The 25,848-nt window shown below is 30.3% G+C and overlaps 1 protein-coding gene across 1 annotated transcript in view; it reads left to right on the plus strand.

Annotated features, from left to right (window-relative positions):
* The window catches only part of LOC118183417 (putative ATP-dependent RNA helicase DHX34), a 57,822-nt gene extending 42,915 nt beyond the window's left edge, over positions 1–14,907 (plus strand). The window contains exons 14-18 of the mRNA XM_035352937.2: positions 942–1,063; positions 1,263–1,421; positions 4,703–4,805; positions 6,371–6,501; positions 14,666–14,907. Of these exons, the coding sequence (XP_035208828.1) occupies positions 942–1,063; positions 1,263–1,421; positions 4,703–4,805; positions 6,371–6,501; positions 14,666–14,808 (658 nt within the window). The 3' untranslated portion in view covers positions 14,809–14,907. The remainder of the gene's footprint in view (positions 1–941; positions 1,064–1,262; positions 1,422–4,702; positions 4,806–6,370; positions 6,502–14,665) is intronic.
* The last annotated feature ends 10,941 nt before the right edge of the window (positions 14,908–25,848 follow it).

Raw genomic sequence — 25,848 nt, forward strand, 5'->3', positions numbered from 1 at the left:
TTGGCATATTTCTCTTGTGTCTTGTAACACTTTGTATTATATAAATGTGATTAGTTCTCAATAAATTGGTGTAATTTTTGTAAAAGATGGTAAAAGTTAACTGCTATTTATCTGTTTTTTAATCACATTTAAAAAAAATGATTAAACTTTGTAACTTCTCTTCTACTAAACAGCATGTAGTAAAGTATTTTCAAAATTATGCTTTACTGGCCTCAAGAAAAGTGCGACTTATGTGAAAAATAGATAAACACTGGTTGTACACTGTGGAAAATTATAAAAGCAATTTAAGGTTTAATAAATTATGTCCCCAAATTGCGTAGATTGATTATCTTAATAAAGAGCAATCTCTTCCTTCAAATTTCTGTCAAAATGATTGGCACAAGTTTGCCAAGATTCATAGTTAAAGGAATTTCATAATGGAATATGATGTTTTACTTCCACGTTTATGTCTGAAATTTCATTTTTCTTTTGAAATCTCACTTAATTTAAATGTAAGTGTTCAAAATTCAAGTTTATAACAAATCAAATGACTCTTTGTAAAATTTTAAACCCAAATTTTTTTACTTCCATTCGTGCTCAGTTATCTGGAATTAGGCATTTACCAAGCATTCTGGATAGTTGAGATTTTGCTGTACTTGCTTAATCATAATTGCAAAATGACTTTGTACCTTGTCTCCTTCTGATGTAGTATACATCCAACCCAAAATCAGGTATGTCAGAAATTTTTATGTGTAATGGATTTGAAAGCCAGCTTTTTATACAGAATTTTATGCCCATAACCCTTGGAATATTAACTGTGGCAGTCTGTGTTTTTAAGAAATTTGTTATATACTATAGAATTTTGAAATAACTACTAATTAAGAGATAAACAAATTTAATAAAGCTCTGATATTGCTATCTTTTATATTAATGATCTGTCTTATTTCACATTTTTCTGCTAGAATTGTGTGTGATGGGTGGATTGAACTGCGCTTTCCAGTACCTGAAGAGATTCAAACTTTCATTAGTAAAGCCTTTGCCATTAGAGATTCATGGCAGCAGTTGCTTCAAAAAGCATTTGATGGTAAGAATAAAATAACTTTGCTTTAAAATACTAAACATTTAAAAAATTATATATGGAAATAAAACAATTCCAGGCGTAAGAAGTAATACAGAAAATGAAAATTATAATTGAACAAGTTTGATGTGTTGTTCTTACGAAATATGATTTCCATAGAATTTAATGTAGTTGTTTTAATTACATTGTTTTATCTCTTTTTTAGAATTCACTATGGATAAAGATTCAAAAAATGCTGAAGTACTTAAAATGGGACAGAAAGTGTACAATTTAATTGCATACTTTTTCCATATTGAGATCATACATTCTGTTCGAAGACTTCTTGCAGCTGATATCAAGAATATGTATATAGGACCTCAGAAAGGTATTACATTTAGAAAATAATTGTTAGCAAGTACTTGAATTGGTAGAAATTAAATTTTGCTGAGATTTGATAGGCCTTTCATTAATAACAGTAACCATAGCAACATTACTTGCAGGGTAATTTTTAAATATTTGAAAATAAATTTTATCTTTAGAAATGGTTTTTTAACTTTTAATTATAAGATTTTTATTATTTATAGTGGTATTTCAAATGTATCATTCTGGTCTAATTCCTAGTCTTTTCTTCCCCCCTTTTTTTCATTAAGAGGTCAGAAATTATTTTCAATAATAACTTTCAGTTTTTATTGTGAGTGATCATTTTGCAATTTTCTATCCAAACCACGTTTACAATGCTATAATAGATGTTTTAATGTTTGAAAGTTTTTCCCTTAAAATAAAATAAAATAATAATAATAAAAAACCCCATTTTTTAAGATTAAAATTATTCAGTTATTGTTGAATAACTTTATACTATAATAGAAGGAATTCCATCAGGTATCATACACAAACACAAAAGCACAGAATTCCTTATTTAAAAAAATGCTTTCCATCTATCCTTCTATTTTAAATTGCAGTTTACAACTCTGTTCACCTATAATCAGTTATGAGTTTGAAAGGATCCCTCTCCATTATTCTCATTAATGCTACATAAGGTTTTATTAGCAAATACGTAAACCATACACAATTTCAAAATTTTCTATTAATGTTATTCTTACAACAATGTTTGGGAAGTTTCAAAACTTATTGAAAATGTTTATTCAGTTTGATAAATTATTGCAAATGATCATTGATAACGGCCCTAAAGAAATCTCTAAATAAAAATTCTCCAGGTACATTAAGTTTTCTGTGTGTGTTCCCAATCAAGTATTTTTTAATCATTAGTAAGTCTTCATTATCTTCATTAAATAATTTTTCATTATATTAAATGCTGAAACAGCTAATAGTATTTGTATTGTTAGATACTCATGCTGTTATATGAATGCTGTTATACTCATGAATATCAGAAATGCTTAGATACTGTAATTTCAAGTAGCTAAGCCCCCCCCCCCCCCGTAGCATATACAGCTACAAGATAATTGACTAAATAAAAATCAAGTCTGCATTGCCATATATATACACCGCAGTAAAGGATTCCTGAAGATGGCACTTAAAATTCATTTATTCAGTAATTCCCTTCCATATTGATATAATCATCATTGATATAACATTTACAACATAACTATGAACAGTAATATATAAATAAATAAAAAATCAACAAACATCTTATCTTGAACTCCCCAAAAGTGAACTCTGCTGATTTCTATTAGACTTTATGTTTACAGGTTCAGTAAATTTTATGTGTCGCCATAATTACCATGTTATGGAAAAAAATATATAAATTTGATAATTAGACAGAATTTTATAATTAAAATAGATTACATTTATTTGTACAAAACCTTCAATGTCCAACTCATGGAAGTCAGAATTAAATAAACTTAACAAATGACCATCAACGCAACTTTCAACAATCTGCTCTAAATCACTTCTTTCAACATTGATATTTTCATTTTCTTTTTTGATGATTTCCAATTTAATGAAAGTTGGTATCAGCTCGAGCTAATTGCTATGCTTTATCGACCCACAAGTTAACCTCCTCATATGATGCTTTTCTCATTCATCCAGAATTTGTGAAGAAATGGAGTTCACTTTGCATCCATTCCTTCCACTACTTTTGTAGCTTATGTTTGAAAATTATATTATTGGTGAGAACTAGAGGTTGTAAAATTTTTATAAGCCCACCTGGTATCATTGGTGCTAAGTTTTTTGCTTTGAATTTTATCAAATCCACTAACTGGAATCGCACTGAATCCAGAATGCAATAGAAAGAAAAAGGTACGGAGAGAAAAAGGTAAGATGTCGGAGAAAGTACCTTTCCTCTTTTAATAAATTTCTCCGAGGCAAAACAATATCACTTCTTTGCACATTCATCCTTTTTGCGTTGGTGCAAATAATGACCTCTTTAGGAAAGTTCCTTTCAGAAACATTTTTCTATTAAAAATTATGAAACATGTTAACTGCTCTTTCTATTGCTTTTTCACTGCCAAAAGCTTAAAAGTGGATGTATATTTTTTTCTTCAAGTTAAAGCCATAATAATAACCATAACTTTTAAAATTCAACAAGTGTGAGTGATAAAGTAAGCACTGCAATAAGCAAGCCATAAATCAGTGAAACACGTACAAGAACGAACACAGAACATAGTGAAATAAAAGTTTTTATGGCTGTTAAAAAGATGATCATTGTGCAACACAGGCAAAGTTACAGAGTTTAGAGGAAAGTACATGCCTTACGATGCTTTTACACCTTGTGCACCCTATCATAGTTAGGAAAGTTTTGCATGAGTGTGAACTTGTTGTACTGTTATAATGTAACAGGAGCGCTTGTATTAGGTTAAATGTCCAAGCGAATATCACATTAAATTCTTTGCTTGTGCATAACTTGCTATCTAAACTAGCAAAGTTCTAAAGACAAAGGAAAAATAAAAATTTCTTCAGATGTACAACAGGCCTAAACTTCAAACTTTTAAACATGTTTTAGGCTACAGTTTATCTACCCAAAATTGTGTTGCCAACCCTTTTGAATTAAGCAGGTGAATCTTGATTTTTGATCATGTTATCAGCGATATTAATTACAACATATTTCTCCAGAAATTCTCTCTGAATTTTTCTCAAGTTTTAAATAGCTTAGCTAAAAATTTTATCATTGGAATTTCTGCCTTTTGAAATCTCTTGTTCCCCTTTCTAGATTATCAGTAAAGAAAAGTCTTTTCATTATTGAAGTATTAGGGTGCATTATTTTTATGCATGTCATGCTCGCATTTTCCAGTAGACATCAAGTACTGCTGCTCATCCATTTAGTCTATACTAATTAACAAACACAAAGCAAGATAAAGGTTGTTTTTTGTGTTCTGACATCGCTAAACGTGTTTCATGTGCTTCAAGAAATGGTTTAAGAATGCTAAATTTTTTTGCCCAAGTTATATCTGTGATAAAAAGTAAAATATTTGTAAATTAAAAAAAAAAAAAAAAGGCTGAGCTTTTCATTTATTATTTCCTATAAGAATTCCTATTCTCGTAGTGGCTATAAAAGCATTTTATATTGACACACTTCAGTAATTGATGTTCTTAAGACAGAAATTGTTTTAATATCTTTCTGTTGATGAAAGAATTTCTCTTTCTTTATTAAGTTATTTGATAATATCTTCTGATATATCTATATGTAATTCAATTTCAATATTCTTTCAGGTAATATTTCAATTGCAGTAGGTCTTTTATCAGAAGCTGAAGATGCATCAGAACATCCAGTGAAAGGTGGATTACAAATTAAAAGTTACTTAACTTACAACTGGTATGTAAGGCGGAAATCAAATAATTTTATTTAGTCTAATTCTGTTCACCCTCAAAATGATGCAACCATCAGAAATAGTCTTATAAATTTATGATATGCATATATTACTCATTAGACCTAAATTTATTTGCATGCCAATTTCATTATATTGCACTCAGGTACTAACATTAATATCATGTGTAGCATCCATGCATGTTTCAACAACTAGTTATCCAGTGGGCATATTGTCATATAGTGTACAGTTGAAATCTCATGGTACACTCACCATGCTTCTTTAACCCATTGGCACAAGTTAACATAGCTCTTGGTAGTTTTGGAAGGTTAGAAATTTTTCTTCTGATGTGATCCCATATGATTGGACACAGATTCTGTAATTTAGATGGCAACAGCAAGCTATCCACAGTCTATGGAGGAGCTGCAGTCACTTGGCTTGTGTGTGCTCATGCATTGTTCTGCTGCAACATCTTATTCTAATGGTAACATGAATATGATTATGATATGCATGAGGAGCATTCTGAATGGTCAATGCATGAGGAGGTCAATGATATGCATGAGGAGGTTAACCTCCTCATGCATATCATTGACCTAATTGGATTGCCTACTATAAACATAGATGAAATTTGAAAAACTTAAGATGTGACACTTCATATCATAATTAGAAATGAAGGTAGTGTGCATTGAGCCAGATTTGCATCTTGAAGCAGGATTGATACTGACAGTTGCAGGATATGTCACTGAAGATTGCATATCTCTGTTTGGTTTCCCAGTTGTATGTGACTTAACAGTAGTAGAATCTGCTCAGTTGCACTTCTGAAGTGCACCAGAACAAGCAGACATGGCTTTGGACATCGAATATAAAGCAGAATTGCACAGATAGAATAAAGAAAAGTCCTGTTGTTGGAAATCGGTCTTTGCAAAGAACTTTACACATCCCTCAGGATGTGGGACAAGAGGGATCTTCCAGTGCATTGATTAGTTGGGGATGATCTAGACAGACATGGAGTTATGACAGATCTCAGAAAATCTTTCCATGGAAGAGCTTAAATACCAGGTTTATCTAATATTTCACAACCCTATACTGCCTCAGAATGGTTTTTAAAACTTTTACATTTTTCTATCGTTTGTGTATTGTTATCTGGATTTCTTACACTAGCAGTTTAGCTTGGCTCACTTGCCTTTGAGGAACAGTTGTGTTAATTTTGATCTTGTGTGTAGCTGCCCTATTATATGGATTTACTCTTGTAAAATTTTTAACCTTTCTCTGCTATAACATCATAATGTTATATGCACTGAAATTGAGCAGATTGTTGAAATTATATGCTAAGCAATTATTGCTTAAGATGATTAAATTTGGAGATGTAGTTTACATATTGAATAAGTGCTAGCTTTAGTTTACATATTTAATAAGTACTAAAATATTATTCTGTAACCAAACGTTTTTTAAAAAGTACAAATTAGTTTTTAATAGATCTACTTATATCTACCTAATCAGAGTTTTGAGATATAGAAAGAATGATGGTAAGTCATATTTATTTACAGTCATATTTACAGTCATTTATTTACAGTCTCTTAGATCCTGATGAGAAACATCTGCAATATATACAGAAGCACTGGACCTGTCCAGTATGTGATAAAGAAATGATAGCCACTGTTTTAGATCAAATAAGGCATAAAGAACAATGTGAAGAACAGAATGGTAAGATTTCATTTAGATAATTTTAATTTTTCAAACATATATACAAAATTATATTTATAATACCAAAATATTTGAAACAAATTTTAAAATTTGTTTTGATGTGCTAGACAGAGTTTCCAAATATTTGAGATCTGATTCACATCTGGGTGGCAATGTTTACTATTGACTGACTAGTAGCACTATGGATAAATACGCTGGGTAGATGATTCAAAGTTTTGAACACTTAGTAAAAGACACCTTGGTAGCCTGTATATAGTAGATAATACTCTGATAATTCTAAGAGGAAATATTGATTGATCATAATGATAGACACTAGGGTATTATGGGACAATAAGTGGCCATCTACCATCAGACTTTCATGCCCTTGATATCTCTTGCAAGACATTTTCTCTCTTTTGTTCCCTTGAGCTTTTTGCCATTTATCAGGTCTTCTTCACTTTTGATTCAAAGCCTTAAGGGAAACAGTCTGGCGACAAAACCATGCTTCCAGCTTTTTTTAACAACTTGTCAATGTTCTAAAATGTCATTTTCTTAGCTTTGATATAAGCCAAAGAAAAAACTAGGTCTAGTAGAAATCACTTTCCAAAAGTCAAAAACTCACAAGGATTTCTACCTCTGGGATCATAAATCTGCATAGCAAAGGATTTTTTGCAATGCAAATGTAATTAGGCGGAAAGGGTTAACGCTGTCATTTTCTATGAAACTTAAGAGAAATAGTTTCTAAAGGATTCCCATGCATACATAATACCAAAATTTTAGAGGAAAAAATTACATTTGCCAAAATGATCAATTTGCATCACAATCCACCTGTTTACAATTTAGACTATTGCATTGATACAGTATAATCAGTTTACCAAATTAATTAAAGACAGGGCTGATTTAAATAATTTTTAGGGTCCTTCAGAAGATGGAACATGTGCCCTCAAACAGGACCCCCCTTTAAAATTGCATTTTCGATATCATTTTGGACTATTACATAATTCATTGCATTAATTCTTGTATTTTGTTATTAAAAATGACAGTCATTTATGAAATATATTTTGTATGTTAACCATTTTCAAAATTATGTAGTTTTTGATACTAAATAGAATACAAATATTGTTAAAAGAACTAATGCAACACTTTCTCTAAATTGAACTCATTCCTGCTTCAAAATAAACTACTTGTTTCAGTTTTTATTTTTCGTATCTCTGAAATCAACAATGCTCTCTAAAAGATATAACCAATTCATTTTTTATTTTTCAAATTCATTTACAAAAACTCTTCAGTAACACTTAGCATTGCATTTATAAGTTTTATTGTAGTGTTAAATGACATGACTTTCTGTTGAATTACATTATTAACTTTATTGAAAGCAAGTATGAATATTGTAACAAATAAGATACACAAAGAAAATTTAATGGCTGTGGTTTCTTTTAACAAACTAGGTGTCTCATTGAAATAAATTGGGACTTTTTAAAATTTTCTTTAAATTCTTTTTAAGGCACATATTATCTTATTTTGTACGGAACAGCTTCATTGCTTCTAGTATTCAATGGAACAATTAAAATATTGGCAAGCTGAAAATTCTCTGAAGAAGTTTGATGGTAAGGGGAAGTGGGATGGGTGTCCCTAAAGTGCTCTCCATCAGACTTGGGATGAAGCCTCTTCCATTCTTATAGGTTTAGTTCAGTCACCCCTATAATGCACCCAATGCTATGATCTTGGTGATGAGACAGCTTAATGTGTGATGGTGTTGGCCATTTCCAACTAATACATTAAGTTGCAAGTACTCAGCCATTTGAAACAAAAACATCTTTTAATTCTTGTTTCCCAACTCGTTTCCCAGAGTGTTTTCAGTTTCAGTTGCACATGCTTGTCAGAATTTCCCAGCATTTCATAGATGCGGAAAATAAACTAAGCAGTTTTTGTCCTGTACCTCCCTTCCCCCAAAATAGGCGAATGTTTTGAAGATTTAATTGCATTATTAATAACCAAATTCATGCTATGAACAGAACAAGATATGTAATGAACTCTTGAGTTTTCATAAAAAATACACCCCTTTTTTACCCTTCATGTTTTCATTATCATATGACAATCTGTAAGATATCCCAGGGTCATGTAAAGTAATCATTCAATTTGTTGTTTTCCAGTATGTGTGGTATTTCTGGTTTTAAAATATCAAAATAAGTATTTCTGAATAGTAACTGATGTAGAACATATATCACCACTCTTAAAACCATATTCAGGTTTTCATTCTGACTGGTACACATTACAGAACATCTGAAAATATTTGTTTCTGACATTATTTGAGTTTGCGCAGTTATAGACAATTCTTTCTGTTGGTGCATCTGATATGTTTGATTTTGAGGTGATTCATGCTAAACAAGTAACTTTGTGAGCCCTTTCCAGTTTTTGTACCCATGTCTCACAAGAAAGCTTAAATATTTGTACAAAAGCAACACAGTTTTTTTTAATAAGTATGAAAATCAGTAAACTCCTTCACCTTCTTGCTATATGAAAGCTGACAATAGAAATGATAAGCACTAAAATAACAATTTTTTTTCTGTAGGAAATACCAAATTCTCTTTGATAAAATGTCTGCCTATATCTATAAAAGAGAATTTATCTTGGATGTGGTTATCAGTTCGTGTCGCTTTAGATTTTTTATTTATCTCTCAAATTAAGAAAATTTATACATCAATGTAACAAAATTGGTCAATAAAAGCATTGTTCATTTTCATGCCTTTCAATGACTGCAAGATTATTTACAGAACATTTGCAATTAGAAGGGCACTTGCCATATGCTGATTTCATTGTTATAAAAAGAATGTCAATTTTTTGTAAGATTTATTTTTTACAAACCTTTATATACTTTTAATATAGCAGACCTTTGTTGTAATTAAAGCAAAAGATGCCTTCCAGAGCCACATATTGCATGCACTTTCTTTTTAAATTTCAATTGTTTGCTTAAAAGCACTTCATGACCCAACAAAAATTTCGTTGGACCCACCACGCTAATGTACGTGTTTCTTTGTTTTATTGAAATGATAAGAATTTGACTACGGAGTGACAGTTGATACGTTTGTATAATTATGTTCTTGTTTGCTGTACAATGAAGTATGGTTCTCAGAATTTGATATATTTACAATTTTCATTTGATTTACATTTCATATATAGTCGATTTCCTTAACCATTTCCCAGTTTTGCCTGAACGCTGTTTGGGTACTTGGAAATGGCACTTTTTTTATTTTCCCGACATTTTTTTATAGTCTAATACACTGATTTGCCCGAATTTTTTGCTTGTTTAGTGTGTAATGTTTCTAACAGATAGCGCTAGTAATCCAGTAAAGTTAGAATTGCAAAACAACTGGTTTCAAGTTTAGGTTTTACTGAATTCTTTTACGCAAGTAAAGGTGCGAAATTTCTTTCCACTAGCTCTGTGTTCCGGCTACTGCGAATACTATTTCTTTTAAATTTGAAGATAAAATAAAAGAAGAAATGAATGATAATAAGCAGCTTATAACTGAAGATAACTCTGATATTGACTTGGACAGTGAATCTGAAATTTCACTAAATGGTTCTGGAAGTAATGACAGTTTGTTGACTGACTTCTCTGGTGATGAAGAAACAGAAGGTATAGATAAACTAACGCAAAATTCAGAACTTTTGTGAACTTGATATTAATAATCCTTCTTTCTTGATATAATAATTCTTCTTTGAAATCGAACAGATATATAATAACAATAAAACATTTTAAATTCTGACAGCTATTTTTGTAAAGTGTTCTTTCCGGTTCTCTTACTTGTTCGAAAAAAGCCAACTTTAAGGAAAAATGTGCTTTTTATGATGAAAATAAAAATTAGCATAAGACAGTAAATTCAACACTTGTTCTGACTGCTGATCTGGGTTTATATAATGAATTTCTTTAAAAATATTTATCAAAAATATGCTTATTTTTTGTCATAATATGACGGAAAAAAGAAACTGTTAAGTGGTTAAATTATGTCATTAAAACGAAGTAAAAAAAAAAAAAAAAAAAAAATAAGGCAGCAAGGGGTCATTATAATGAGCATCAGCTTTGTATGAATATAATATAGCTTTATATGAATATAATATTAAATAAATACAAAGTAAAAGGCGGCTCAAAACCTAATCCAGTTGTATAAAATGAATAAGATGAATTACTCTCAATAGATTATCTCGAAGAAACACTTTTAGTTTTTTTTGCCAATTTAAGGATAAACTCTCTAAAATAGAGAACAACACTTTTTATGACAACCCTCTTGCATCAGCGAATAAAATTACATTTCCAGACATTTTGTTTTAAATTTTTGCAGGCAAGTAAGTTAATTTTAATTTCCTTCCTGAGTTTGATCTTTAAATATCTAATTAACTACTTTTATTAAACTTTAATTTAAAAATTAAGACAATTTTTATCATCTTTTTATTTTGAATTTAAAAAAATGTGTACGTTTTGTTTTTACTATTGAATTTGAGTTTGAAAATGTGTGTCGGGGAATATTTCTTCTAAAGTGGGCATCTCATTTAGTTACGTTCTTAATGAGTAATTCAAATTTAAAAGTTTATCTTATTATCTTAATAATTTGATGATGTTTATGAAGTTTTTTTTTGGCTTAAGTGGACTAATGTCTTTCTATTTATTGAGGTTTTCTGTTGTTCGTGACATGTAGCAGAATAACATGTTTGGTCCTTACTTTTGGAAGGCAAAACACTCTCACTTAATTTAGTTGTTGTTAATTGATAGTAGATTATTTTGTTCCTCTTGACAAGTCAATGAATTTACGGTCAATAACAATGACTACTATTTCAGTACTTAAAATTTTTATTTTTGTGATTGAAAATTTTTGTTTACAGATTTTTATGGTTTTTGCTGCAATAGATGTATAGAGAATACTAAATTAAAATGCTGACTGAAAATTTTTTTTCTTGTAAAATATTCAGGTTTTTAATTGAATTTCTGTTCCTTGGAGATTTAATATGAAAAAGTTTTCTAATATAAATGTAATTAAATATTTATAATATATTTAATATATATATATATATATATGTTAATTCATTATTGCATTTATAGGATTATTTGAAATTTATTAAATATGAAATTCAGTTTTTGGTCTTTGTGAAAAATTAGTTCTAAATTTCTTATTTTGTCTTTACTAATATATTCATTTAAAAATATAATTTATTTCCTAAACAGTATCGATTAATTGATTATATTATCTCCTAAGTTAAAGTAGAATTATTATAAAAGAGTTAAAATCATACAACATCTAAAAATATATATATACAAGATAAAATATATATATACAAGATAAAAATATGTAAATCAGCTTTATAATTTAATTTACTAATAATCTCTAAATTATTCATTTTTAATTTGAGTGTTTCCTCTCTGTAAATAAAATTTCTTATGAAGACAACCATAGACAAATTATGAAGACAACAGTAGACTGAACAAGAAAATATGGAAGAGAACTGCACACTAAAAACAGTCCATAATATAATCCAGAAATCTGTAAATTTACAAATTATTGAATAAATGTTTCAGAATTGAAAAATCTGAATAGTTCTTATGATCTGTTCCTTGTAAGCTAAATGTATTTTTTGCACTGCAAGTTAGGAAAGTTATTACTTATTGAATTCTGTTTTATCAGAGATCACAGAGTTAAAAAAGAGAAGTAAAATACTATCAATTCCTTAAAACTAAGTACAAAACACACTTTTTATATGACAAAAACAAAACAAAAAAACGTTTTGTAAAGCTGAAGTCCAGATGATTGGAGTTACATTCTAATGGATGATGATAATAGTAAATATTGAAAGAATTATCTACTTCAGATTTATTAAAAGTTCTAGAAATCTAGGACCAATGAATTCCAATATTATAATCAAAATACCTGAAGATCTTATTCATCAAATATCCCACTCTTTTGATGAATGTTTTAAATGCAGTTTTCTATTGACATAAATATAATTAGGTATGAAAATTCAGTGTTATTGTTAACCAAAGTGGCCACAGACAAGTCATTTTGTACCCCTTTGTCTTGAAAGCTAATTTGAGCATGGTCAAACGTCATGGAAATCTCAGGTTTTTCATATTTACACATACAGGTTTAACATAAAATGTAGAGTTCCTGAGAATAAGTCATAATGTTCTAAAAAGAGAAACTTTGAAGAAATGAAAAAAAAATCTGCTCACAGAGCACTGTGAACAAAATTTTTGGAACTAAGATAAAATATGATTTTGATGCATATCATTGTGCAGCAGCTTTGATAATAATTAACAGCACAATACATTTCTCTTTGGTCTGCATTATGCGAGTGTATAAAAACTTAAACATTAAAAAAAAATATTTTATTGTACTTCGCCAACAAGCAAATGATGCAAATTTGCTTTATCAGTAAAACAAATATTATACCAAATGCAGATAATATATCTATAACTTCCAGTTAATCGGACGACAAGATTGTCATAAAGGAAATTAAATTGAACTAATATGAATTTTGATATGAATCGTGGGCAAATATGGTGTAAGAAAATATGTATATTATTCTGAAGATCTTCAAATTAAGAATATCTATAACAGTTTCAGTGCAAATATATATAAATGTTTGCATATATTAAAAATCATTAACAGATTTTCTCTTCAGGTGATTATTAGAATAATGATTTAAGTATTTAAATTTCTGAAAAATACTAGGACTAAATTTTCAATTTTGTAGAGTTTTTTTTTAAAACAGAAGAAGATATTTAGCAATGATTAAAGCAAGAAACATTAGAGTGCAAAATTAAAATGCTGTTGAAAAAAGTATATTTTGTATACTGTTCCCTTTTTCATGTTCATGTAGAAAAGTGTAATAGATCGTAGAAATCCTAGAAAATCACTGAGTGTTCCGAATTCATAATTTTTTTTTTTCAGTTTTGCAGATTTTAAATTCTAAATTTCTTTAAAAAATATAATAGTGTACACGTGAATTCTTAGGTGGCCAGTCAGAAGGGATTCCATTTGTGGCATATTCAGTTCTTCCGAAAAGCAGTTAAGCATTAACATACACCAGACCAAAAGAATGAACAGCACTTAACATTGGGTATCTGCCCAGCAGGAAACTGCGAAGAGCCAAGCTGTCATGGGCATAGTGATTAATGATTTTATTTAAAACATTTTTAATGAAAAAACACTGTTTTGATGGAAAATTTAATCTAACTGTATTAATATTTATGTATGCTCATTATATAATGATGCTTTACCATTCTCTTAGGAAGTCGCAGTGTAGCTGATAATCAGGAACAGCAGATTTATGGTAATGTATAATAATATGTGGCTCCACAACTGCAGGTGTTGTGGGGTACATAAACTGGCGGTTAGAGACAAGAGCTGTCTATCTTAGAGAGGAGAATAATTGTAGAAGGTAGTTAAAAGTAGTTAGTTTTTAAATTTGTAAAAATTAAATAACTGCAAAATTAAGTTATATCGAAATCTTTCAATCAAATGCTGACACCTCTTACCAGAAGAAAATGTATATTTAAGTAAAGATGGTATGTATAATTACTTCATGAATATATTAAAAAATAAAAACATAAAATATAAAAGTTAAAATACCTCTTTTATCCAGTTTTATAAAAAACTTGGTTAAAGTAAAACTCCCATTAATTAAAATTAGAAAAAGCAAATAAGTTACATAACAGAAGTGACATACACCATTAATAGTCATGTTTCGTGGCTGATTTCAACCTTATGTAATTTAAGATTAAGAAATATAATTATTTTGTTTAAATAATGCACAATTTCTATTAACAAAAGCATTTTCTATGAAATATTTATTGCTTTTTCCTTTTCTGTTTCACAATTTATTTCATTTGCTTTATGTTTAGATAATTGTTATATTGTTGACCTACATCTAATGTTTCCAGCAACATTATAATATTATTTAAACTTATATTATTTATTTGTATTCTTATGCATTATATTGATTTGAATTTGAGTTTTAAATAATTATAAAAAAAGAAAGGAAAATTCAAAAAATTGGATCAGATTAGACTGTCCATTTAAGACCAGACATATTAAAAAGTGCTTTGTAGCTATGAAGTGTTGAGTTTCTAAACAATTATATAAATATTTTTGATTATATGAAAATACATATTTTTCAATGTTTTTATTTTTAGGTCAAGATATGAATTCAAAAATTTCTCAGAAGGATGATAAAAATCCTTTGAAAAAGTCTTATTTTTGTCCTGACTGTCAAGAGGACCTTCTTCTTACAGCTACTGAGATACTTAAGCATAAAAGAAGTCATTTAAAGTCATAACTATTGTTGATATGTATGAGTAATTGATTTGTTATTTTTTGCAATTTTTGTTGTAAATACTGTAAGATAAGATTCAGTAAAGAATTTGTTTAATTGTTATATACTGTATATGCTCGTGTAGTGTTTGTAAATTTTAGGTAGCTATTAGACGACTTTAAATTTGGCACTTTTATTACTTGGGCCATTTTCTTCCACTTAGAACTTAACCTGGCTGTTTGAAATGAAATTTACATCCCAAATTACTCACGAGAGAAAGCACGATATATGAATGACTTGTGTAATGTCCACACCTCCATGTTAGGGATGTAATTTTAGTAAAAAAAGTGCGGACATTATGGGAGCCTATGCGGTGCTATTATTTTACGAGCTGTAAAAATGATTAGATGTAAAAATTAATATCGGGGCGATATGTAAAATAAAGTTAGTTGAAAATGTATATTTTTTGTAATGTATAGTTGGAAAAATCTAAGTATAAGAATCCAACTCTTGTGTTCTTGCTTTTCTCATCTTAATTTTTGAGGTATTGTCATAATGCAGAATAAACGTTTAATTTCAAAGACCATGATTATGGTACAATCAAATAATGAATAATGCATAATGAAGTTGACCTAATTAGATGTGCATTGTAATTCCAGTTTGGAGAATACTAGATTGGGATTACGCCTAAACTCCAATTTCTGGAAATCTGGGTGATAATCTTATGAAACAATTGCTGTTATTGCCTGCAGCTGTAATCATCATGTTTTTAGATTTAAACATTTATATGCGCTAATTTCATGATGCCACCCATATTTATTTATTTTCATATTTTGCAGCATTTATCAGATATTTATTTATTAAGATAGAGATTTGCTAACTCTCCTGATTTTTTATCATTCTTCTGCTGAACTTATTTGCAACATATTTCCGCTGACTTTCACCGGTTCTTAAAATTTCATGATTCATATTAGTTCAGTTTAATATTTTATTATTTTCATACCAAAGCTTATATCCAGTATGTGATTCATAATGTGCTTTTAATGATTAGTGATATGTTTAAGGATATTTTATCAAATTTTGCAAAACTAATCTTTGTTTTGTATTCTGATTCTATAATTATTTGTGGAAATTAAAAAAAAAAAAAAGTTTTGTTGATAGGCATTGCATTTAATGAACTGGTAAAATAGTTTCCCGAAGATACAAAAACATTTTAATCATCTGTTAGAAGTTACTTCTGCTAAGTGTATGATTACATTTTATAGTAAGCCTTTGTCGAATGTGGTGGGTATGCCATTAAAACATTGCGTGTACCTAAATCGTATCTTTAAAGTTAACTTTCTATAGAAAACATGTATTAGGTATAATTCACATTAAAAAAGCTCTTATAATTAAAAAAAAAACCTTAATGTTGTAGTTTAAAGGAAAAAGCCAAACAGATGTTAATTAAAAGGATGTTTCAGACTGCTTAATAAAACATAATACTGTTATTTTCTTTGAAGCTGGTGAATTAGACTGAATTTTTTAATACCTCTAAGAAGTATCTTCATCTTTCATGATTTGGGTCAATCTCTATTGCAAAATCATGTCTCTTTTTTAGCTATTTGTTTAATTTCGTATGAATTAATGGCATTTTATCTTCATTATCACTGCTTTCATTGTCCACTAGTGTTATAACATTGGTAATAAAGTTCCAGTTCTCTATTCATCATTTCTCGATTAGTTCTTTGACTTCTCCTCTTTCTGTATCTAAAAATCCTTTATTACCAATTGCCTTTGCAATTTGTATGGTTTCTTTGTTTTCAGTTGATGGAAATCCTTTAAAACTGTTGATAACTTTGGCCCTGGCCAAAAGTATTCAGGTTTGATAAATGAACATTGAACTGCACATGAATGAAATTCTAGTGTTGGACAAATTAAATGGGGGGGGGAGAAGTAAAATGTCGCATTTCACATAATCTGTACTCAGCAAGGATTTACTGTATACAAATTTCCAATTAACAGTGAAGCAATTTTGCATGTTAAAGTTGCAAAAATATTCTCTGTTGCAAGACATTTTTGAGCAGGTTTCTGGTTTTATTTCACTTGGTTTTTTTTTAAAAGGAAACTATTCATTTTTCAGTAGATAAATTGCAATCACAATTTTGGAATTTACGATCAGAAAACTTTGATAAAATTATATAATGAACAAGAGTTGATACACATTGAAGTTTAATTGGAATACTAAAACATGCTGATGGAATTTTAAACTCTCTAAAGTAACATTGATAGTCTTGACAATTCTCTATACCAAGGCAGAGTGTGAGAGGACTTTTAGTATTGTTATTAAAACACAAACTAAATTTAGCACCAATGTAAATGATGATATACTGAAAATTGTTTATTAGCAAAACTGAGCATACGTGGCAATGGCTCTCGGCAAAATTATAATGCTTCTTTCTTAAAGAAATCAAAATCTGCTGTTAACAATTATATCAAAATGGATTAAACTATTATTTTCCTATAAAAGGTTTAAAAACAAATAGAAGGAAAGAAAGAAAAGGAAATTAAACATATGATAATTTTTTTATTAATTGCATTTAAAACGTAGTCTGTGCTTGTGAGTATTAATTAGATAGTATTTTTTGTTGATTATTTAAAAAAAAGAATTTCCTTTATTGTATATTTTAAAGAGAGTACATGTAATGCAGAACTGAAAAATGAAATTTTGATTAAATGATGTGTAGCAGATGTAAGTTTTTCGTATAACCTGAAGGATGTTTAGAAAAGTAATAGAATTCAGAATTATATTAAAATTGCATTAATCTCAAAAATAAGACCAACAATTTAATGCACTTTGGAAGTCTGTCTAGACTAAGTCATGTAAATAGAAAAAAAAATGTATATAAAAAGCATTCTGCATGTTTCTGTATTTATTACTGTTTTGTTCAGAAGAGATTTCAAGATTTTAGAAACATTTGTATTTCAGTGGATTTTTTTGGTTTACCCCATACTTGCTAATGAAACATGCAGAATAGGAGTGAAATATGCAGCACAGTAAAAAAAAAGTGGTCCATTATAGCATGTAATTATATTACTTTTACGCACTTAAAGTAAAAAAGTAAGAAAAATATAAAAGGGGAGGAGGGGAATCAGACTAGCATCTTGAATTTTTACTTTGCACTTGTTACCACTCAGTAAGCCAAATAGTTCTACTGTCATTCAAGGAAACATGCTCTGTATCCATATTTCTTTCATACTGAATGTATTTTAATTTAAATTAAATCCAATTTTATCAGATACTATAATACACTGGCTTTCAAAATTAAGGTATAATGAGAAAGAATATCCTCCCTTAGTTAACGTTCCCGAATGCTGTAATTACTTATGTTAATTGAATACAGTTCAACACATAACTGCACTTCCGCTCATACATTTGCTCCGAAAATAAATTCGGTGACTGACAATGTGGTGCGTAAGGCACGCATGTTGGAATTCTGGTCTGTAGTGTTGTTTAAAGTAAATGTGGTTTCTGAGTGTGACCAAAATTCAATAGTTGTGGCTCAAAGGCATCACTTTAAGTGGAGGTCAGAAGTGGTGAATTATTGGTAATGAGGTCTAACACGAATGAAGATTACCCAAGATTTGAATATCCTTCAAATTGTTATATTAAGAGCTTGGAGCCGCCTTTTCAAGCACTGGATCAGTTGATAGACAGCGTAGTCAAGGGTGATCAAGAACAACAAATGCATCTGAAGACCGTTTTATGTCATTATTGACTCGAAGAAACTGCAAATCGACTGAAAAGTGGACTTTCAGGCTACCACAAGAATTCGAATTAGCCGTTTTACTGCTGCACGAAGGTTTAATGAGGCTGAATTGTATGAAAGAAAACTAATGGTTTGTGTCCCACTCGCTCCAGCTTCCAGAAAGGCCCGTTTTAAACTGATCCATCGTCATGTTCAACGGAGCCGAGATGACGGGGCCCGAGCATTGTTTACTGACGAGTCCAGATATAGTCTAAACAGTGATTTTAGATGTGCTTTAATCTTTAGAAAGTAAGAAATATGCAACTTGCCATCCCATGGATCTTGTTACCGCTACCGCGATTTAACAGTTTGGGGAGGAATCATGACAAATAGCCGCACCGAGCTGCATATCTTTCAAGGAGGTTTTGTATCAGCTCGGAGATATGTGAACGAGATACTGGAACTCCAAGTTAAACTGTTGAGGGGTGCTGTTAGCTCAGAATGTTTGTTAATGGATGACAATGCTCGGCATCATCGAATATATGTTTGGAACTCCAAGTTAGACTGTTTAGGGGTGCTGTTAGCTCAGAATTTTTGCTAATGGATGACAATGCTCGGCATCATCGAGCATATGTGTTGTCAAAATACTTGCAGACAGATGATATCTCTCGAATGGATTGGCCATCTTATCCGACTTGAACTTCACTGAATATGTGTGGTATGCCTTAGGGTGCCGAATTTCAATGCGTAAAATTTCTCTCCGGACCCTCCAAGCGCTGAAAGGTGTGTCTTTAGTAGAGGGGCATGCGCATCCGATGCTGAGCTACTGAGCTGGTGTGACGCGTTTATCTCTTGCTCCGGTTCTTTGTGGTGCAACATGGTCGCAGCCTTGTGCTTATGCGGATATCTTTATATGTCGACGTTAATTTGGGATACTAATCGACTAGTGATGGTGTTCAGTGATATTGTGATGTGTAATTAACTATCTCTGAAGGATTATTTTGACTTACCTCAATGGCGAAAAAAGATTTTCGTCCACTTAACCTAAGGATCCAAAGGCGATTGCCCGTCACCTCGTGGCGGGCTTACCGGATGAAATCGTAAAATTAGCGGATGAATCTTTAGATTCAATGTGATGGAATATATCACTGTTTTAGGATACGTCGAAAAAATCAAAAATATGATTAACTCGATCAGCATAGTTTTAGAAGCTATTCCGGATAATGCAGAGTCAACCAGTTACTTCATGTTCACAAGGAAAAGAACCATTGCCGAGGGATTGCTGCAGTTATTTGAAGGTAAGTGCAAATCACTTTGGTGATTTAAATCCTGAATTTGTTAAACTTGATTATTGGGATCTTAAAATGAAATTTGGCAAACCTAATATTGCTAACTCTAGTGATAATGATGTTATGATAATTAATGATGTATGTAATTCTGATATGGTTAATAACGAGAATGAAGTTTCTTCTAATAAGATATCTGATAATTTTGTTAAGCCCAAACGGCCTTCAAAGAAAGCTGGTAAGCGCTCGCTTCAGCAAGCTCAAGATGCTGATGGGTTTACTTCGCCGGAAAAAGCGGCGCGCCCAGCTAAAGTAATGCGGAAATTCCCATAAGCAACAAATTTGAAAAATTGCAAAATTATCTAAATGTTTCTAACGGAAATGTAATCAGAAGAAACACGGGTATTACAGCGTAAAATTAATCCAATTATGGCAAAACCGATATTCTGAATTCCTGAAAAAAATTAGATCGAAAACAAAACTAAATTTCGCAGTCAAAGTGCCAGAGGAATTTTTTAAAATCTTCCCCTCAACAGAAGATGACCATTAAGAGTTTAATAAGTACCTAGAAGCTAAAAAGGATGACTATTACCTGGTTTTAAAACAGTATGATAAACCCGTAAAAGTAGTGATAAGGGGACTGGCCTGTAGAGGAAATCAAGGAAGAATTAAATCTAGGATTTCGTGTTCGTACGGTAGCACAAATGCACAGGCTAAAAACAAAAGCCCCAATGTTCCTATTTCAGGTTCAATTAGAAAAAACTCCTGAAGTAGGCAAAATTTATGAATTAAAGTATTTCGTGCTATTTTGTGTAGAAATTGTTGAATACAAAGTGAGTAGAAGTGTTGTGCAGTGTTTCAACTGCCAACACTTACACCACAATTCTGATCAATGCAGACTCAAACCTCGCTGCGTTAAATTTGCGGGACCCCACAAAACTTCTGATTTTGTTTCTAAAATAGTTAATGAAGTAGGGTGTTGCAACTGGCTTGAAATCTGGCACACCGCCATTTAAAGGGAGTGCTCGAAATTTCCTAAATTAGTCAAACAACAGAAAGAAAATGATAAAACTACTACTTATAAAAATGACGCAAAAAGTGCTTCGGAAAATCCACAAGCAACTCTTAGTACATCCTACGCCAGTGTCATTCAAAATCGTGGCAAAACTTCTAAAAGTAAACTAAACAAAAATTATGCAGGAAGTAAACAAAGTGCCACACATGGTAATCTCAATCACAGTTACAGGTGTCAATGCATTTATAAAAATCTTTAAATTATTTAAAGAACTAGGGAACATATTCAGAGGTCTCTATCACAAATAATTCACAAAGTGCCTGAAATTCAAGCAACTGAAAACTCAATCAACAAGTTGTTTATAGTATTTAATATCTTTGAAGAATTATTAATGTCTCAAATTGCCTAATACTTAAATGTGTGTATATTACCTATTTATTACAACTTTATGTAAGCGTACTTCTATCATAATCTGGTTAGAGTAGAGAAAATAGTACCCCTTGTATTATCGCGAAGTTGTTTCATTTATGGTAGACTGAGTAGTTGATTGTTATGGAAACCCTATTATGACGTAATCGGTTGTATGACATGGACCTTATAAGAAATAGACTAACCGAAACGGGTTTTCTCCCTCGTATGAGGCGTTGCCGGCTGTCACCTTGATCACATCCGGAGGAGTAGGGACGACTTGCAGAAATTTAACAGTGGTTGCCTATTGCAGCGTGTATAGTTGTCAAGAAAAACCTGGTTGTAACGCCTCATTCTTGAAATTGAGATTGATTTTTAAAAATTTAGCATATTTATCAAGCATAATTAACATTCCAAATAATTATAAAGCTATTGCCTGCTATCAGGACTGGATATTTTTTTAGTTTTTCCTATGCTGTCAGGAAATTTGTAACTACTTCTTTTAGAAAATAATATTTTAAATCTGAACTAATAGAAAATTTTAAACAAGCAATTTTCTCTTGCAATTTTTATGCTTTTTATTGGTGTAAATAAGTAAAAAATACTAAAATATTTAAAAACGAATTTTTGAAAGTTTTGTTTAAAATTCTAAATTGTGCTGCTTTTTTAAAATTATAGATGAGTATTATAGCACAATTTCTATAAAGGAATTTTATTTCAATTATATTTCATAATACAACATAGTGATAAACACTTTTGACTCTTTAAAAATTTTTATACATTTAATTCTAATATTAAAATTGTATTTAACCGTAATAATTAATTTTGCTTGTATTTTATAGTGATTATTTTTTTTATTTATTTTAGTTCTGCATCAGATTTTTTTTTTATTTACTGTTAATTTAATTTATTAGCCCAAAGGGCTAGTTAGGAAGAGAACCTAGAAACCTAGAAAGGCTGTTAGTTTCGAAGCGGCATTTTGCGCTGTTTTACTATAAATGTCCGTGTCTCCTTGAAAATTGTTGTTACCAAATATTATCGCCCTGTATTATGTGTAAAGAAATTAAATAATGAAGAATCTGCATGAATGCATGTATGTTTCTCGCACTGTGACAAAAACGACAGTATCTAGAGCCATCAAATTTTGAATAATGTAATCATCCATCCGAACATAGGCATCTGGACGGCAGAATTTCAAATTTGTTTTAATCTATTTCATATTTTGTAAAACTTTAACGAATTTTTGATTAACAAACTCAAAGAGCTCAGAGCGAGCACTGTACAGAAAATAACAGTTTTATATCCAGTGCGGAAATTCTAAAGATATGCTGTTTTCAAATGTATGTGGTTTACGGGCGAAGAACATGATATTCAATAAATATAGGTAACACACAAAACTTTAAAAAAAGAGTGCTTCTAGATTTTATTTTATCTTTTTTTTTCCTTCATTACGTTTTTTTAAAATTAAATAAAATTTTATGCTCCGAATTTTATGAATTATTAAAATAACAAATCCATTTTAATGTAAATAATTTAATGATCATATAATGAAATAAATATGATCATTTTATAATGTTATTATAGTTTGGAAAATCACTGCCTGAAAATGTTCATTAAAAAATTATCAGATCTTGTTTAATTTTACCTTATTTTTTTCAAAGCATCGCGTACTATCAATCTTATTTAATTTTACTTTATGCAAAATTAACTTCATAAATTTTGTCCTTAGAGTTTTTACCGTTTTACCAAAGTAAAGAAAGATGTTTGTACAAGAATTACGCGTGAAAATAATGCGCGAAATGCAGTAAAAAGGGCTTTAATGAGATATATTAAATCCTATTTGGAAAAAACTGTGGCTTTCATAATCTTATCACTATACAACGTATCACATTTAATAATGAAAAAGAGTTCTGTGACACAAACGCCATAGGTTTCAGTGTTAAAGTAAACCAGATCGTCCCTACTCTTTCTTGCCGACATGTCGGTGACGCGCGCCCCGCCCACTGGGTTAGTCTATTTCTTATAAGGTCCATGTTGTATGATTGCGGTAAATTTGTAAGGGCTTGGTGTGTGTGTGTGTGTTGGTTAGGAAGTAAAATTAATTTGAAGTTTCTGTACGATTTGGAAAGAAAGGGGAAAAGAGCAATACTTGACCTGGTGTGTAAATGAAGGTTTACTTAGTAGTCATTATTAGGTGTCTTGTTTGTAGGAAGGAAATGCGAACGTCACTACGGAGGATATTTTTGACTCTTAATTTTGTGAATTTATGTGGCGACGCCAGTATACAGATTCTAGTTCAGATAACTTTATGAAGTTTTTGGATACTATTAAGGAATTTGTTTGACTGAAGACTTGTTAATTCTTAAATAAGGTAAGTGGATATTTCCTTTGTGTTGTGCAAAGATGAATTTCCATTTTTATGTTATTTCATTGTTTGATTTAAAATGTAGTTTATTGAGATTATATATTTTTTTGTTGGCTGCTCCTTTGACTTAAGTGAATATAGTTCGATGGGCAAATTCGAAAGTCAAGGGAGTGGGCAAAGCCTAGTTTGTAGAATTCTCTGATGTTTTTTTAAGTGAAAATTGGTCGATGTGTACACGGATAAAGTAAGGGAGTGCGCAATGCCGTTTTTGTGCAATTCTGGGTTTTTTTTTTTAACTGAAAATAGGTCGATGTGTACATGGATAACGAGTTTGTGCAATTCTTTCTCTTGTTATTTTGGCTTTGTGTAGCGGCTACGCAAATCAAAATAATAAGTCAAAGAATTGCACAAACTCGGTATCCATGTACCGCCCAAAATCGCCAAGTTTCGCCAAGGGATACCCGTAAGTATACTTTTACCCATAATCCTCACTATTATGATATTTCTCTTCTAACTGCTACTCTTTTGTAACTCCATATCCAATTTCAGCATACAAATACAGCATACATTATCGCTATGTCTGGCTCGATAATAACTTCAGTTATACCATTAGTCCTTTACTTACTCATTATTTTGACTAAGTTTATCTTTCATGTTTATGTACTCTCCTCACCTAGTTCCTATCACCAAAGGATTTGCGCTTTCTATTAACTGTATAGCTTACGCAATTCTTTTTCTGTACTAAATGCCATCAGTTCGAACGCCCTCCCCCCCCACACACACACCAGATGCTTATAAGGTTCTTTTCAAATCTTCTGCCGATCAGTTTCACATTAATTTATTCTAAATTCCTTAAACAAATTGCATATTTATTAATTATCTTGAAACCTTCAAAATTAATCACGTATTCTAAATTTTGGCTGCTCATTGTTTCATTGAATGCTTTTCATTGTTCTCTTGTCATTTGATTAATGTAACAATATTAGTCAAAGCACAATTATTCGATTAGGGGTAGGTACCCTGGTGCTGGCACCATTCCCTCTTGAAAGAGTGGTATGCAATTTCACAAGACGATCAACATTTTTAATGTCTATGAAATCAAGATGTATGCATATCTGTCCGAGGTGAACATATAGCATATTAAAGAAAACATTTTTCCACAAGTGATGACTCAATTTTTCCATCATTTTCAAATTTTCATAAATTTGGTTCTAATTACAGTATTTTGAGAATAATCACTGCCAGATATTGTAGTTTATGTTAACTAATGCTTTTGTACAAAAATGTTTTAAATGCTTTTGTGCAAACTTCTATTAATAATTTCTGATTAAGTATGAGTTGCGTTTTATTTTTGTTGTTATTATTTAATTTTGATCAAGCAATTTTTAATCTTTTCCAAAGCGTTTGATTTGGGTCTTTTAGTGTTTTATCCCTATAAAACTTTATTATATTTCTGTAATATTCAGTAGTAATACAGTTTATGAATCATCCATGTTTGTATTTGCTTAGTAATGTGAATTTTTAGTTCTGTAACTGTTTCGGAATAATGTAGCTTTTCAAAATGGAAAAAAATATAAATAAATACACTCTTGATGTATAGTGACCAGTTTGAAGTCTGTGAAACACATCTTCTAGCCCTTTTTTACCATAACAAAACCATAACAAAGGGAGCTGCAAAAATAATTATTTCTAGGCGTTGGCAAACGTCGTAAGCAAAGGAGGATCCCTTCATATCTGTGTTATTCAACAGGTGTGATTTACAATAGAATGTAGATTTGAGATTTGTCTTGTGGTTTATTAAGCATACATTGAAATCTGTTTAGAGGAGGTGAAAACATCAAACATATTTCAACATTTTAACATGTGTATCATTTCAGTATGTTTAATTTTTTGAGTGATATATTTTTGCAACACTGCCATCTCTTTACAGTGATTATGTAATTATTCTGGAATTAATTTTACTTCTTATTAACTTAAAATTATTACATATTATTATTGAAAAAGTGTTATGATTCATTTTATAGTAGGATGTATTTTTGTAACACTGATATTTCTTTACAAAGATTATGTAACTCTTCTAGAATTTATTTTACTTTCTCATAACTAGAAAATATTACTTATTACAATTTAAAAAGTGGGTAATGATTCATTTTATTGTAGAATATAAAATCAGAAATGTCAAAGTTAAAAACACTTTTTGAAATAGGTACAAAGTGTAAAACTCGTATATTTATCTAAAGCATATATGCAATATTTACAGCA

Source organism: Stegodyphus dumicola, chromosome 1 (genome assembly GCF_044657685.1).
Source record: "Stegodyphus dumicola isolate Sdum_Otavi_A_Nest chromosome 1, ASM4465768v1".
NCBI lineage: Eukaryota > Metazoa > Arthropoda > Arachnida > Araneae > Eresidae > Stegodyphus > Stegodyphus dumicola.